Genomic DNA, 13629 nt, shown 5'->3' on the forward strand with positions numbered 1-13629 from the left:
TGTACAAGATACGTATCTAGATTGAAATTGTATTCAGATAAAGACCTGGTGAGAGACACTCTCTATAACAGTAGTGGAGAATGATGATTCATCCTTCATGAGTCATTAGATACAATTCAGACCTAATGACACTCTTGGAGCAAGAGATGCTTCTGCGAGAGAGGGATTATCTAAAGGAACTACTTTAATTGACTATCAAGGATTATATTTTCAGAGGAAGAAGATCATGTCAAGATGACCTCTCTAGTGACAAGGAAATTATAGCAATCAAGAAGGACCAGATGGTAGATATACAATACATGGTTGTGACATTCTTGGTGCTTTGCTTGTAACTAGCAAGATAGCAAGAAAAGAATCACACTATAGTCTTATGACCCAACTCTAGACTAGCTCTATGATGTGCCAACATAAGAGGATGGATCAAGAAGCATAAGAAATTGCATTCAAGGGAAAGAAAACTTGATACTTCAAGTTATTAAGTTGAATTGAAGTTAAACATTAGATTCAGAGGGAGTCTGATGATCTATTAGATGGTTGATGTCACATTCAGAAAAGGTCTAAGGCAACCATGGACAAGAAAGTCAAGAGGTTGATGCATGTACCTAGAGCTTCAAATAGAAGCCACATTATCATGAATGTTTGGTGTCACCAAGCTTGAGGATAAATCCAAAGCTTATTACATTCACTCATGTTACTAAGAATCAGACAAGTACATTAGCATACAAGAAACTACTATTAATAATGTTGTGATCAAAACAACAAGAGTCGTTAGAAAATCTACCAAGTGGATCTTTGAGCATAGTGATTCAGAGGGAGTAGACCATGGAGATGGTTTCTAGACAAGGTACATTATCACTCAAGTATGAATGGCCAATATTATCACCAAGTCTCATACCAAAGTAAAGTTTGTACATTTGGAGACTAGCTTGAGAGTTATGAAGAATAAAGCATTTTCTAAGAGGGAGTCTTGGCATTAGTGATTTCTTAAAAATGTACTTTATTGGATTTTTCTTTGTGAGAGAGAAGCTTAAAGTAAAACCCTTGTTCCACCCCTTGGGATTAGATATGGTAGATCCACCATTTGATATTTTGGATGTCATGACAACACCATGTGAGAATCTCCGTGGTGATTTCATGTAAACTTTGTATGTCGTGTGTGTGATGACATGACAACAGCACATGAGAGAATATGTGGTAACTCTATGTAAAATATTTTATTGTCATGTGTGTGACTCCATGACTTTATGGGCCCCCTATGTACATTACTAAAAGGTGACAATATCTCTAATAATGTACACTTGTAGTCAACATTGTAAGGTAACGACTTTACGATGTCTACTATCACGACAAATGTCATGTTGACTTGATATTCATGGAAATGTCTTGATAGTTAATATCCCATGGACTTATTGATAGATATCATGCTAACTTGATATAGTTTGTGCATCAATATGTTCTTTATGAGATAATCATGGTAGATATTATGTGACATAATATATATGGATATGCCATGATGTGTTATGATAGACATCATGTGACATGATGTCAGTGCACATACCATAACCAAGATATATGAATATCATACTGACTTAATGTTCAATATACTCCTTGATATCATGAGTGAGATGATATCTAAATATGGCATACTTAGTATCTCTTGAGCATTTCGATAGATATCATGAGACGTGATACCTATTGCAAATCATTATGTTTTTTTATGAGATAATCATGGTGAGACGTCATGATGTGTTATGATAGACATCATGAGACTTAATGTCAATGCACTTACCATAACTTAGATATACATATAAGAAGAATATCATGTGACTTGATGTTCTTAAGCATATTATATTTTTTTGTCACAAGATAGGTGATATCACTCTTCAAAAAAAAAAAGGGTGAACTTATTGAAATATACATTTTGTCTTCCCTAGCTAAGAGGGAGTGTTAAAGTATGTAGCTTCGGTCAAACAAACACTATGAATAATAAATCTAAATTGTATGCATATCAATATAACTTACATATTGATATGTATATATACATATTGTCATTACATAAGTTCGATGCTATTCTAATATTGTTTTATGAATACAATTGATGCACTCATAGATATTTCATTGATAAAAGTTCACATGGTTATCGACATGGTTATAGATGTTGACCATTGTTTATCTCATATGATTATAGGTTTGACTGCAAATGTCGATCCTTATTTGACATTATCGTTCATGCAAGTATTATGTGTGAGTTATATACAATAATGAATTGGTCTAATGTTAACCAATTTGCATCAGCAATTGTTATTAACTAATCCATGTTAAGATATATCGGTGAATGTTCATGACCATTCACCCACATACCCTATCATATATTATTTACATCAAATGAATTCATTCTTGCAAGTATCGAAATCAATAATTACAAAGCAAGATCTAGAGAAGAATAACACTAATGTGATTGAAACATTCTTTATCTTTAACAGTAAAATGCATTTGCAACGATCCTTTGCACTTCAATAAATATTATAATGATATTACATAATATTTTTATTTAATATTAATTACAAATATTTAATATTATAATGATGACATAATGATAAATCTAAAATAAATATTATAATGATAAATCTAAAATGAAAATATAGTTAAGTATAATGATATAATATTATAATTATAAATATAATATAAAAATATTATTATATATTATAATAATGTAGTATTAATTTTTCTCTTTTTAAAGAATTTGATAGAAATATAAAATCATTATAATATTATATCTTAATAAATTAAAAGTTATTATAATATTTAATTCTACTAATAATATAATAATTAAATTACGGAAATGTAAACATACATAATACCTTTTGGCATACTTCACTAATATTTCTCTATAAATAAGTAGCTAGTTATGTTCAACTACTACAATTTAATGTTCAATTCATATAAGAACAACTATACAACCATGGACAACTCTCCTAAGTGTAGACATATTATTGAATCATTAGAAACATGGACAATGGTCATGAATTTGAATTTTAAAACCAACTACAATGCATGAAGGCAGACGACCTGTATGGCCAAAAGATTTCTGAGGCTTGCGATTGGATCTATTAAAATGGGTTTTTTTGCTCCAAATCAATTCCTCCTCGAATAAAAAATGAAAACAATATTACAACTTTAGTCAAATCAGAAATTTAGAATCACTTTATCTTTCCTGGAGGTTAACTTTTCGCGTCTGTATTGAAAACAACAAAAACATGCATCCTTTACATGTAACTAGATCAAGTGTTTATAATTAAAAATAACTTTCTTAAGCTTCCAGGTTATATAAATCATTACAAAAACAGCATTTTACCCAAAAAGACAGTTAATGCAAAATTACAAGGGCTCTATACAGTTCCTGTAACACCAATAATGGCAAATGCTAAATTCAAATAAAATACCAAGCTATTAAACATATCACCTTGCACTGATAGCAAAGAGATTTACAGAGTAGGAATCTTCGTTATAGTCTTTCCCGGAGAAATAAAATCCATTTTGCCATGTGACAAGTAAACAAAGTTTTTATGACTTTACAACTCTCTCATTGACTGCAAACAACGAGACATTTTACTCAGGACTGAATGATACAAATGGTATTTTTCAGGACAGCCTGAGAAAGATAATTTACAACAGAAAATCTTGTATGCAATCAGCAGAAAATCCTCTGATACAAAAACCTTCTACATTATTTAACACCATCCATTCTATTGGTACACTAATTACAACATAGCTCTTCTCCAAAACAGGCAGGAACGTGAGATAAACCTTGGGTGAAAATCATTAATATACAATAGTGCTTGATGATAACAGATAATAAGAGGTAAGTGAGGAACTGTGTGTTACATCTTGAGAAGAGAGTTCAAAGAAGTGCTGTTGAACCTCTGAGCCAGTCCTCTTATGACAAGAACAATTATGTCACGCATATGTCTCGTTTGCACCATCAAATCAACTTCGTTCTCACTGTCAATTACAATCTTCAACCGATGCTGATCATTTCGAAAAGTTTCAACCTGCACAGATCATGCTTAAATTATATTTGCATTCCTGAAAAATAAGAGGTGCTATTCTTTTGAAAAAGGTTCCAATTATCCTTATAGCAAATTATTTTTTATTTCAATAAATGTGCCCTTATAGCAAATTATTTTTTATTTCAATAAATGTCCCCATCATTAGAAATAGATCTTCAAGTCCTCATCAAACCCCACCCTCAATATCTTGTATTGTATGCAATTATATGCTGCTCAACATGCATATTGAAGCTATATTGTTTGGCTATTAATGATCTCATACCATCGGCTTATATGTTTCTTGCTTAAAGATCATATGTGAAAAGACTTTAGTACACTTTCCTCGATAAAGCATTTCAATGACTGGCTTCCTGCATGTTTCTTTCCCATAAAATAACTTACATGTATAATGCACGGTTCCATTTTCAAACTCCCAGTAACTCTTGTTCTTTTCTTTACATAAAATAATAAAAATTATTTAACCATTTCTACATTGCGGGAGGTCTATACAAGGGGCCAGAGGAGTGATGTCAGAATAAAATGGATGAAATCATTATATTTCAAAATCTTCAACTGTATGTACTTTTTTTTTTTCTCTATCGATGCATTAGTTTCAATTTGCATATTTTTAAAAACAGCATTTTTTTATGATGGGTTATGTTGGTAAGTGTTGTGTATATTTTTTTCTCAGGATTCGTGATATTACTTAGCAGCCTCCTCTAAGATCTTTGATTGGGATGGTAGCAATTTCTTGAATAGATGTATCTGTTGGGAGGAACGGCCAGCATAACAACCAGTAAGTGGTGTCAGATAAGGATTGTGGGTTCGAAGACTCTCGAGGAGTAACACTGAGGGTAAGATTATTGATATGTCCAACATATCCCTTTGCGATTTGTGACATGATTTAACAGCCTGGTTTGAGATCCTTAATTGGGATGGTAGCAGTTTCCTGAACAGATGCATCTTTTGAAATAAAACAGCCATCTCAACTCCCAACAAGTTGATGTCACAAACTATTAAAATCACACAGATGACATCATCGATGACTGTCAACTATGAAAATGTATAACTCACACAATCTGAGGTACAACTCACTTTTTTTTATAAATTACCACTGTCTTCGTCCACATTTAAATTAAAGCAGAGGTGATAAGCAATTGATATGTTTTCAATTCAGGGCAAATGTCATCATAGTAAGGCTCATTTAGTTTCAATTCTTCTTTAATATAACTAACTTCTAAAATTGACTCTATATCAAAATTAGATTACAATTTTACTCTTTTTTATTTCTAAATCTAATAGAAAACACTTCCCCAGTGTTCTATAGATTCATTTCACATGGTGCATAACTGTATTTTGCAAGAATTTATGTTATTTTAGAATTCGAATAATTAGCCAAGTTACCAAGCCCAAGTTATAAATTAATGTGTCCAGTTGCAAGTTTCCAGGCTATGTAACGAAACATTCATCATTTTGCTCAGAAATTTTTATTTTAATATTATTAAATTATTTATTCAAAATATCAAATTATTATCTTTAGTGAGATTTATGGACTTCAAATCAAGATTGAGTGGGGTTGCCATTGCACCAAAAGACTGATCTGTCAATGCCCGATACAACCACTCAACTTATAGTACACAGGAGGCGGTTAAGCCCTTGTCACAAATCCCGAGGGGAGCACTAAACAAATTTCCGACAATCTCCCCCTTAGTATTACCTGAGGGTCTGATGATTCGAACTTGTGACCAAGTTCTGATACCACTTGTTAGAGTGGGATTGTCGTTGCACCAAAAGACCGATCTGTCAATGCCCGATACAACCACTCAACTTATAGTACACAAGAGGCGGTTAAGCCCTTGTCATGCATCCCGAGGGGAGCACTGAACAAATTTCCAACACAAGAAAGATAGGGATTTCCAATTTAGTCATGTCCTGTGGTGATGTCGAAGTCTGATTTGATATGTTGTTGTATGTCATTTTGTTTGTTAGGTCATGGCTGTACCCTTGTAGATGTACCCAAGATACTAAAGTTGTTTTGGTGCTCAATTAACCAAAGACAACGATACACATCATTGTTGCCCTCACAACCATAGACAACAAATGGTTATTGTCTCCCCCAAGCACAACTCTTCTAAGTAATGCAGATTATTCAGTCCGTTGTACGATTGTGTCTATATTGGATGCCAAGAGAGGAAGATGTAATCTTCCTTGACATCTATCGGCAATGCCCCTTCACCAAGGGTCACCATTCTTCCAAGTTGGCCCAATTAATTACATAGGTCTCACATAATTAATTCATATAATTATACTAATATATAATTAATTATTATAATATAACCTATATAATTAATATATAATTATATGATAATATAATTATTATTTATCAATAATTATAGTATCACAACCTTTATGTTATTTATGTCGGTCTAAAGGAATCTGACCATAGCTATAATTCACATTAACACTCCCTCTTAACTAGGAGGAATCCTTCTCGATATCTGAGTTATGTAATGATATTCACATGTAATATCCCCTTTAATGATAAAATCTTATATCTAATAATTGGATTAATACTAAACATTTGATAAATAATAAATAATATAAATTGGATTAAAGACGTCATATTATAAATTGAAACTACAACTAATAATAATTAAAGTTACTATACAAGAAATTAATCAAAACTAATCTACTATATATACTCCTAAAAGATATTTAGAACAACTAACTAATTATTGGATTTATATTAATAAACCAATCATTATTAATATCACATTATTATAAAAGGGGTGATATAAGAAGTAAATAGGAAATCCTAAATAAACAATATTAAGCCCCCACTTGATAAGCACACTCACATCTTATTAAATGGCCGATCACCTCTACACATCAACTAACCAAGGGGACACGACTATTTGAATAGGCGTGGAACTTACAAATACCACATCAATCGGAGAGAAGAGGGGTATCAAATCAGTTTTTGAGTTTCATAAACGAACATTACGAAGTTGTATGAATCATCAGGTCACATCAGAAATGAAATGAAATGAAATGAAATGAAATGAAATGAAATGAAATGAAAGATCCACGAGGCTAAAGTATCCTATGGGATCCACATGCCCTAAAAGGTTTAAACTCAACACATTTTAGTTGTTTTCTCATTTGTTTGGTTTTAATTTTGTGTTGCAATTGGTTGGACTTTTCATTTTACAAGAAGAGGAGGTGATATTTTTGCTTCCCAGAGCTTGACCAAGGGTTTGATCTTCTATTTGTGCACCAAGTAAAGTTTGAAACTCTTTATGCGTCCATCTATCATTTTTTAAATAGATTTGCAGCTTGCAAAGTCTGATTTTTTAATTATTTTTTCATTGTTTCAGCTCATATATCTATTGCATATTTAAACCTCAAGAGTCAAAACAAAGCACAATGAGCAGCAATGGGAGTACGAGTAGTAGTAGTGAAAAAAAAAATGTAGTTGGGGTTGATGTTGCTAGTGGTGAGACTGGGAAAAAACCCAATCCTAAAGCTGATTTGTTTAAATGCTCTGCCACCATTATGAAGAATTTTGCAAAAAGTCCTTTCAATAGGAAAAAACCTCTTCTCCAATATGTCACACCTCAACCAAAAGATAAAAAGAATTCGGAAGGGACTAGAGTGTGGGATTGCCATGTTTGTCTTGATGATTTTAGGGGCAGCTATACAAGAGTGAAGTCACACTTTTTAGTTGTTTCATGCTAAGGAGTCAAAGCTTGTCCTAACTTGACTGATGAACAAAAATTAAAATGCCAAAGATTGCACTTAGAGGCTGAAATGGAGAGGCAAAATTTGATAGTGACATCACCATCTATTCCCTCACAATCATCTAGGCATATGTCATCCGCCATTGGTACTAGTGGCAGCCCTACTAAGTCTAGAGGGAAGAGAAAGATGAGTAGTGGTGAGAAAGGCTCAATGGAAAGTATGTTTAATGCACAGGCAAAGGAAAAGTGCGAGGCATCCATTGGTAGATTCTTTGTTGCTAATGGTATCCCGTATAATGCAGCCCATTCCACTTATTATAAACAAATGGTGAAAGATATTTTGAGCATGACTTCCTCATTTGTACCCCCTGGTGAGCATAAGCTATGAACCACCATCCTAGAGGAAGAGTACTCAAAGGTTGCTTTGTTATTTGAGGATATGAAACGCACTTGGATTAAGACGGGCTGCTCTATTGTGATGGATGGGTGGACCGATGTTAGACATCGGCCACTCATCAATACCATTGTCACATCCCCTGCTGGCTCTTATTTTTTGAAAGCTATAGATTGCTCAAGAAAGAATAAGGATGTGAAATTCCAGTTCACCATTTTGAGAGATGCCATAGAGGAGATTGGGTCATCTAGTGTTGTATAGGTTATCACAAATTCTGCACCTGTGTGCAAATCAGCTGGTTTGATGATAGAGGGTGCTTATAAGCACATCTTTTGGACCCCTTGTTGTGTTCATTCCCTGAACAATGCATTGATGGACATAAGGAAGATTGAATGGGTGAAACAGGCGGTGTTAGAAGTTAGAGAAGTGCAAATGTTTATTTGCAACCACCACACTTCACTTACTCTATTCAGGTCCTTCTCTAAAAAGGAGTTTCTCAAACCAGCTAAGACAAGGTATGTCAATTTTAATTATAGTTTACTTTTAGTTTGTTTTAAGTTATTTAAAAATAAATAAAAAATTATTTATAAGTTTACTTACATGTGATGCTTTTAGTTTTAGATTTTAATCATTAATGTTTAAGTTTAAATTTTTAATTTATTAATATTTTAATTTATAATTGTTGCTATAGGTATTGCACATATTTCATCTTGATGGAGAGGATGATTGAGGTGTATGAGGCCTTTCAATTGATGGTGGTGAATCCAGAGTAGGGACGATGGTCTAATTCTAAGTCCTCTGAAGGAAAACTGGTGAGGCAAAGGATCCTTGATGAGAGTTGGTGGTCCACAATGAAGTAAGTTGCTGATTTTTAAATTTACTATTAGTCTTTTGCTTGCTGATTTTCCTACTAACAGTCTTAAAATTCTTAAAATTCTAATTCTGATTTTTATTTTTATGTGCATCTTGCAAGTATATTTGCTCTATCATAGCACCCATTGTAGATGTCATTAGATATGTTTATACTGACGCTCCTAGTTTGGGAAAGATCTATGAGACTGTTGACAGCATGTTGGGGAAGATGAAGAGAATTGTTGCAACAAAGGATCCTACATTGGAGTTTTATGAGGAGCATATTAGGCCTATTATGACGCAAAGGTGGAACATGATGAATACCCCGCTTCATATGGCAGCCTTTGCTCTAAATCCCAAATGGCACGCACAGTTGGGTGGAAGGGGTCTCCCATGTTATGATCCTAAAGTTTTGGATGGCTTCACAAGAGCAATTAATAAAATGTATTCAGCTCAAGATGCCTCTACTCTTCATGCACAGTTCCTTGACTTCACCAACCTTCGTGGCCCAAACTTGAGTAAGCCACAAGCAAGGTTGGATAGAGTTGTTTTGGCACAAAAAGATCTTATTGGATGGTGGACCTGGCATGGGAGAGATACACTTAAGTTCAAAATACTTGTCAGTCGTCTCCTTGCACAGGTCGCTAGTTCCTCAGCTACAAAGAGGAAGTGGTCCACATATTCATATATCCACTCTATCAAGAGGAATAGACTTACCTCTAAAAGAGCGGACAAGCTAATAACAATGCATCATGCTCTTCGACTTGCCGATTGTCAGACTCCAGAGTATAGGCAGACACCAGCTTTGCAATGGGATGTTGAGCCTAAGGATGTGGCCCAGATAGATGAGGATAACACAACACCAAGATTGGTTGGGGTTCCATTAGATGAGACTACGCTTCCTGTGAAGGATGATGGTGAGGACTCTGATTTTGATGCCATGGGAATAGAGGCAGAATAGGACAAGTAGTCTGCTTCATTTTTCTATGTCTTGTTTTTTATATTGAACATGAACATGATTATGATACATTGATACTTGTTACTTTATGGCAGCCCTCTACCTTTGGGCATATTTTGATTTTGATTTTCAGATTTATCATCCTTATCATTAGGACATTATGATATTAACAATTGTTAATGTTCATTGTTCAGTGTTCAGTGTTCACTGATATTGATATGCATTTTGACATTTGGGTACTAAAATTGGATATTATTTCCTAGATGGCATTCAAATGTTGTATGTTATGGTTCTATAATATTTAAATGACATGCTTTGCGCTTAGTTTCATATGAATGACATGTATATTTGCAAATTTCAATGTATATTTTAAAATTTCCTATATATATATATATATATATATATATATATATATATATATATATATATATATATATATATATATATATATATATATATATATATATAGCCGTCGCTCCCCCACCCCCCCTCCCCCCCCATAATCGCCAAAAAAATTTGTCATCCCAGAAACCTGTCCCGCTGTCCTCCGTCGTCCCCGTACCGGAAACTCGGGGGAACATAGGAAATTAGTGTGTGCTGTTGGAGGCGCCCGAATGCAGGCGGAATGGCTTCCACCCACCTCCGGCTAGCTGGGAGCGGCTTCCAGCCAGCTTATGCCTACCTCCACTCTAGAATTTGCATCCGTCCACTTCTGCTTCCACCACTGCTGTCAAGAAGCCCACATCGGCTTCTGAGGTAACCTCATGTTTCAACAGTCCACATATTTAGTTGATGATGAGGGATCAGATCACTAGTAGACATATGTAATAAAGTGCAATCATAAGTCCGTGTTTCAACTGTCCACATATTTAGAAGATGATGAGGGATGGTGAATATTAAGGATTTTGATGATGTCTGGGGTAAATTAGATGTTTGGAACTACTTTTTTCTTTAGAGAATCAAAAATTTAGTTGATGATGAGGGATCAGATCACTAGTATCACTAGTAGACATATGAAATAAAGTGCAATCATAAGTCCGTGTTTCAACTGTCCACATATTTAGAAGATGACGAGGGATGTTGAATATTAAGGATTTTGATGATGTCTGGGGTAAATTAGATGTTTGGAACTACTTTTTTCTTTAGAGAATCAAAATTTCTTCTTTTCTATTTCGCGATTGCTTTTCCCTTTGATTTTAAATTTATATTGATGTTTTCTGAATGAAACATCAGAGGACTGGAAATGGAAGACCACAAACTGCTTCAACTGTAAGATAATGGATGCAATATTATTCAGGCAGAGAGCCAACTACTAAATGAACAACCACTGGCAAGTCAGGCATCCTAAGGTGGGATGGCAACTGACTAATCAAATTATTTAAAAAGCACGAACCAGCTCAAACAATCTGTAGGATTAGCTACAAATGCATCAAAGTTTAGCTGTCAAAACATAATCAATGAGATGGGCATTGCAGATGTTTCTGCACTCTCAAAAAGAGATGCTACTTGACAACTCCTTCTGGTAAGTGCTTATTAGCTAGATATCTGTGGAGCATAACTACCAGCCTATTAGAGTTATCTTTTACTACCCCCCTCTCTCTTGGTGAGGATCTCATCTATCTATCGGTGCTTATATGGTTAGGGAGAGCTGCAAGAGTCAATTGCTACAGATCAATTCATTGTAGTTTGTTTCTTTGGAGACCATGATGCAAGCTAATTTCCAAGAAAATACTTCTCCACTTGGTATGAGAAGGTTGCAAATTATTCAATGAGATTAGAATTTGAATTTTACAAGCTAAGCTCTATTAGTTTCAAAAGGATGTGATTTACTAGCAATTTTGACAGAGACCTGAGCACTTTGTTTCCTTGCCTGGATGAGCAAACAGCGGTTTCAGAAGAACATGAATTCAGAACCCATTGGAGTAGAGGCATAGGTGCTTTCTGTCCTTGCACATATAAGGAAAGATTTTCACTGTGATCATAATGCTCGATTGATGTTTATCTTTTGTGCACTGAGGAAACATAAGTTGCATTTCTTTGAAAATAAAAGTTATGTTTTTGAGGCAAAAGCAAATATGCACATGGGGAAAAAGAATGTTCATGCTACATGCATTTTTCTAATAATAAAGTTTGTTCTACATAAAATTTCTCAAGTCGAATTACTTGAAGATGAATATATAATTTATAAATAGAGAATAAATATGCTTAGAACAAGAAACAGATAAAAGGATGACAATAAGTAGCCCAAATCTTTACATCCTCGTGTTTTCTAATTAATGGTTGTAACATTATTTATCCCACAAACAACTAACCATAGAAAAGTGAAAATAATTTAAGAAGATCATACTGTGAGTTTTATGGAGAAGCATGTTTACTTTCATGAGTTCAGCTCAAAGCTATCATGTAGATAAACCTAGCCACAAAATACTTACATGGAAAGGCGGGGCATATGTGCCACGAATCTCTGTGTTTGGAAAAGAAGTTTTTGATCCAGGTTTAACAACCTTAATGCGCTTTCTGTTAACATCTAGAATACGCCTTTCCAAACTTGCCAATCCTTGTGTTTGTGACTGCATGATAAGGTACCCAATTTGGTTTAGGTTGTGATGTCAGAGACCATTAAACCCACTGTGACTATCTAGAATAAGTCATCAGTTGCTTATGTCATCAGAAGACTATTTTTCTATAGACAGCATGACAGTTTAGAGTTTAGACCAGATTTAAAGTATAGAAGGTTTAAATATTGTAAACAAAGCTCCAATACCTTCATTGGTGAACGGTCTCTGTCCCGTAAAGCCTACAGTTGAATACATGTTAGATTGTGCACATCAACTCTTAAGGTGGAAGTAATGTTAACAAAACAAACATATCACAGAAAATAAAAACAATTAGTGAAAATTACCTCAAACTTAACTGCCCCAAGATCTAGCTTCTGCTTAACCTCTTTCAGAACTTCAGGCTCTGTAAAAAGAATAAAGAACATTAAATTTTCCAAAAGAAGCACGTACAACTACAAGAAAGGAAATCTGGAAGCCAAGGCATCATGACTGAATGTATAGAGTTGTGAATGAACAGAGGTAAATAAATTGCAAACAACAATTTTTCATTTTCTTTATATGAAAAGCCTAGCTGAGAAGCATGTCAGTAGCAATTGCATATTCTTCAAAATCAAAAACATTTTCTCTGCTACAGTTCACAACACCTTCAAGGAAGTATTCCAATAAAATGGAACTATGAATGTCAAGATAATGTTATCAGTACACAAAGAACCATTACCATTGCATTTTTAGCCAGATGTTTTCTGTACTTATATGTTGATACATGTTTGTTGGTTGGGTGTATGAAAGTGAGTACTGATGTCAAATATACCTATCTCCACTTTCAACAGTAAAACTATTTGGAACCAAAATTAAGTGATATGTGACACAGATCCTTTTCTTCACTTTATTCTTATTATTTGTAAAATTGAAGTCAAAAGGTGGGAGCCCTCTCTCTCCTGCTCTTGGTGGTCTTTGCACTCAGAATCTTAAGGATTTCTTCAGATACTATGCCAATGTTGATGACGGATTTTTGTCACATCATGTTTTGATTTGATTGTTCTACTCCTCCTTGCCAATGATGTTTTCCTGCTCTATC

The 13629-nt window shown here is 34.2% G+C and overlaps 1 protein-coding gene across 1 annotated transcript in view; it reads right to left on the reverse strand.

Annotated features, from left to right (window-relative positions):
- Positions 1–3397: 3397 nt before the first annotated feature.
- Positions 3398–13629, reverse strand: part of AIR9 (Outer arm dynein light chain 1 protein) — a 131180-nt gene continuing 120948 nt past the window's right edge. The window contains exons 36-39 of the mRNA XM_089808599.1: positions 12896–12954; positions 12758–12790; positions 12426–12563; positions 3398–4052 (exon numbers count right to left, since the gene is read on the reverse strand). Of these exons, the coding sequence (XP_089664725.1) occupies positions 3882–4052; positions 12426–12563; positions 12758–12790; positions 12896–12954 (401 nt within the window). The 3' untranslated portion in view covers positions 3398–3881. The remainder of the gene's footprint in view (positions 4053–12425; positions 12564–12757; positions 12791–12895; positions 12955–13629) is intronic.

Source organism: Cupressus sempervirens, chromosome 11 (genome assembly GCF_028749045.1).
Source record: "Cupressus sempervirens isolate cs-2001-9-10 chromosome 11, ASM2874904v1, whole genome shotgun sequence".
Taxonomy (NCBI): domain Eukaryota; kingdom Viridiplantae; phylum Streptophyta; class Pinopsida; order Cupressales; family Cupressaceae; genus Cupressus; species Cupressus sempervirens.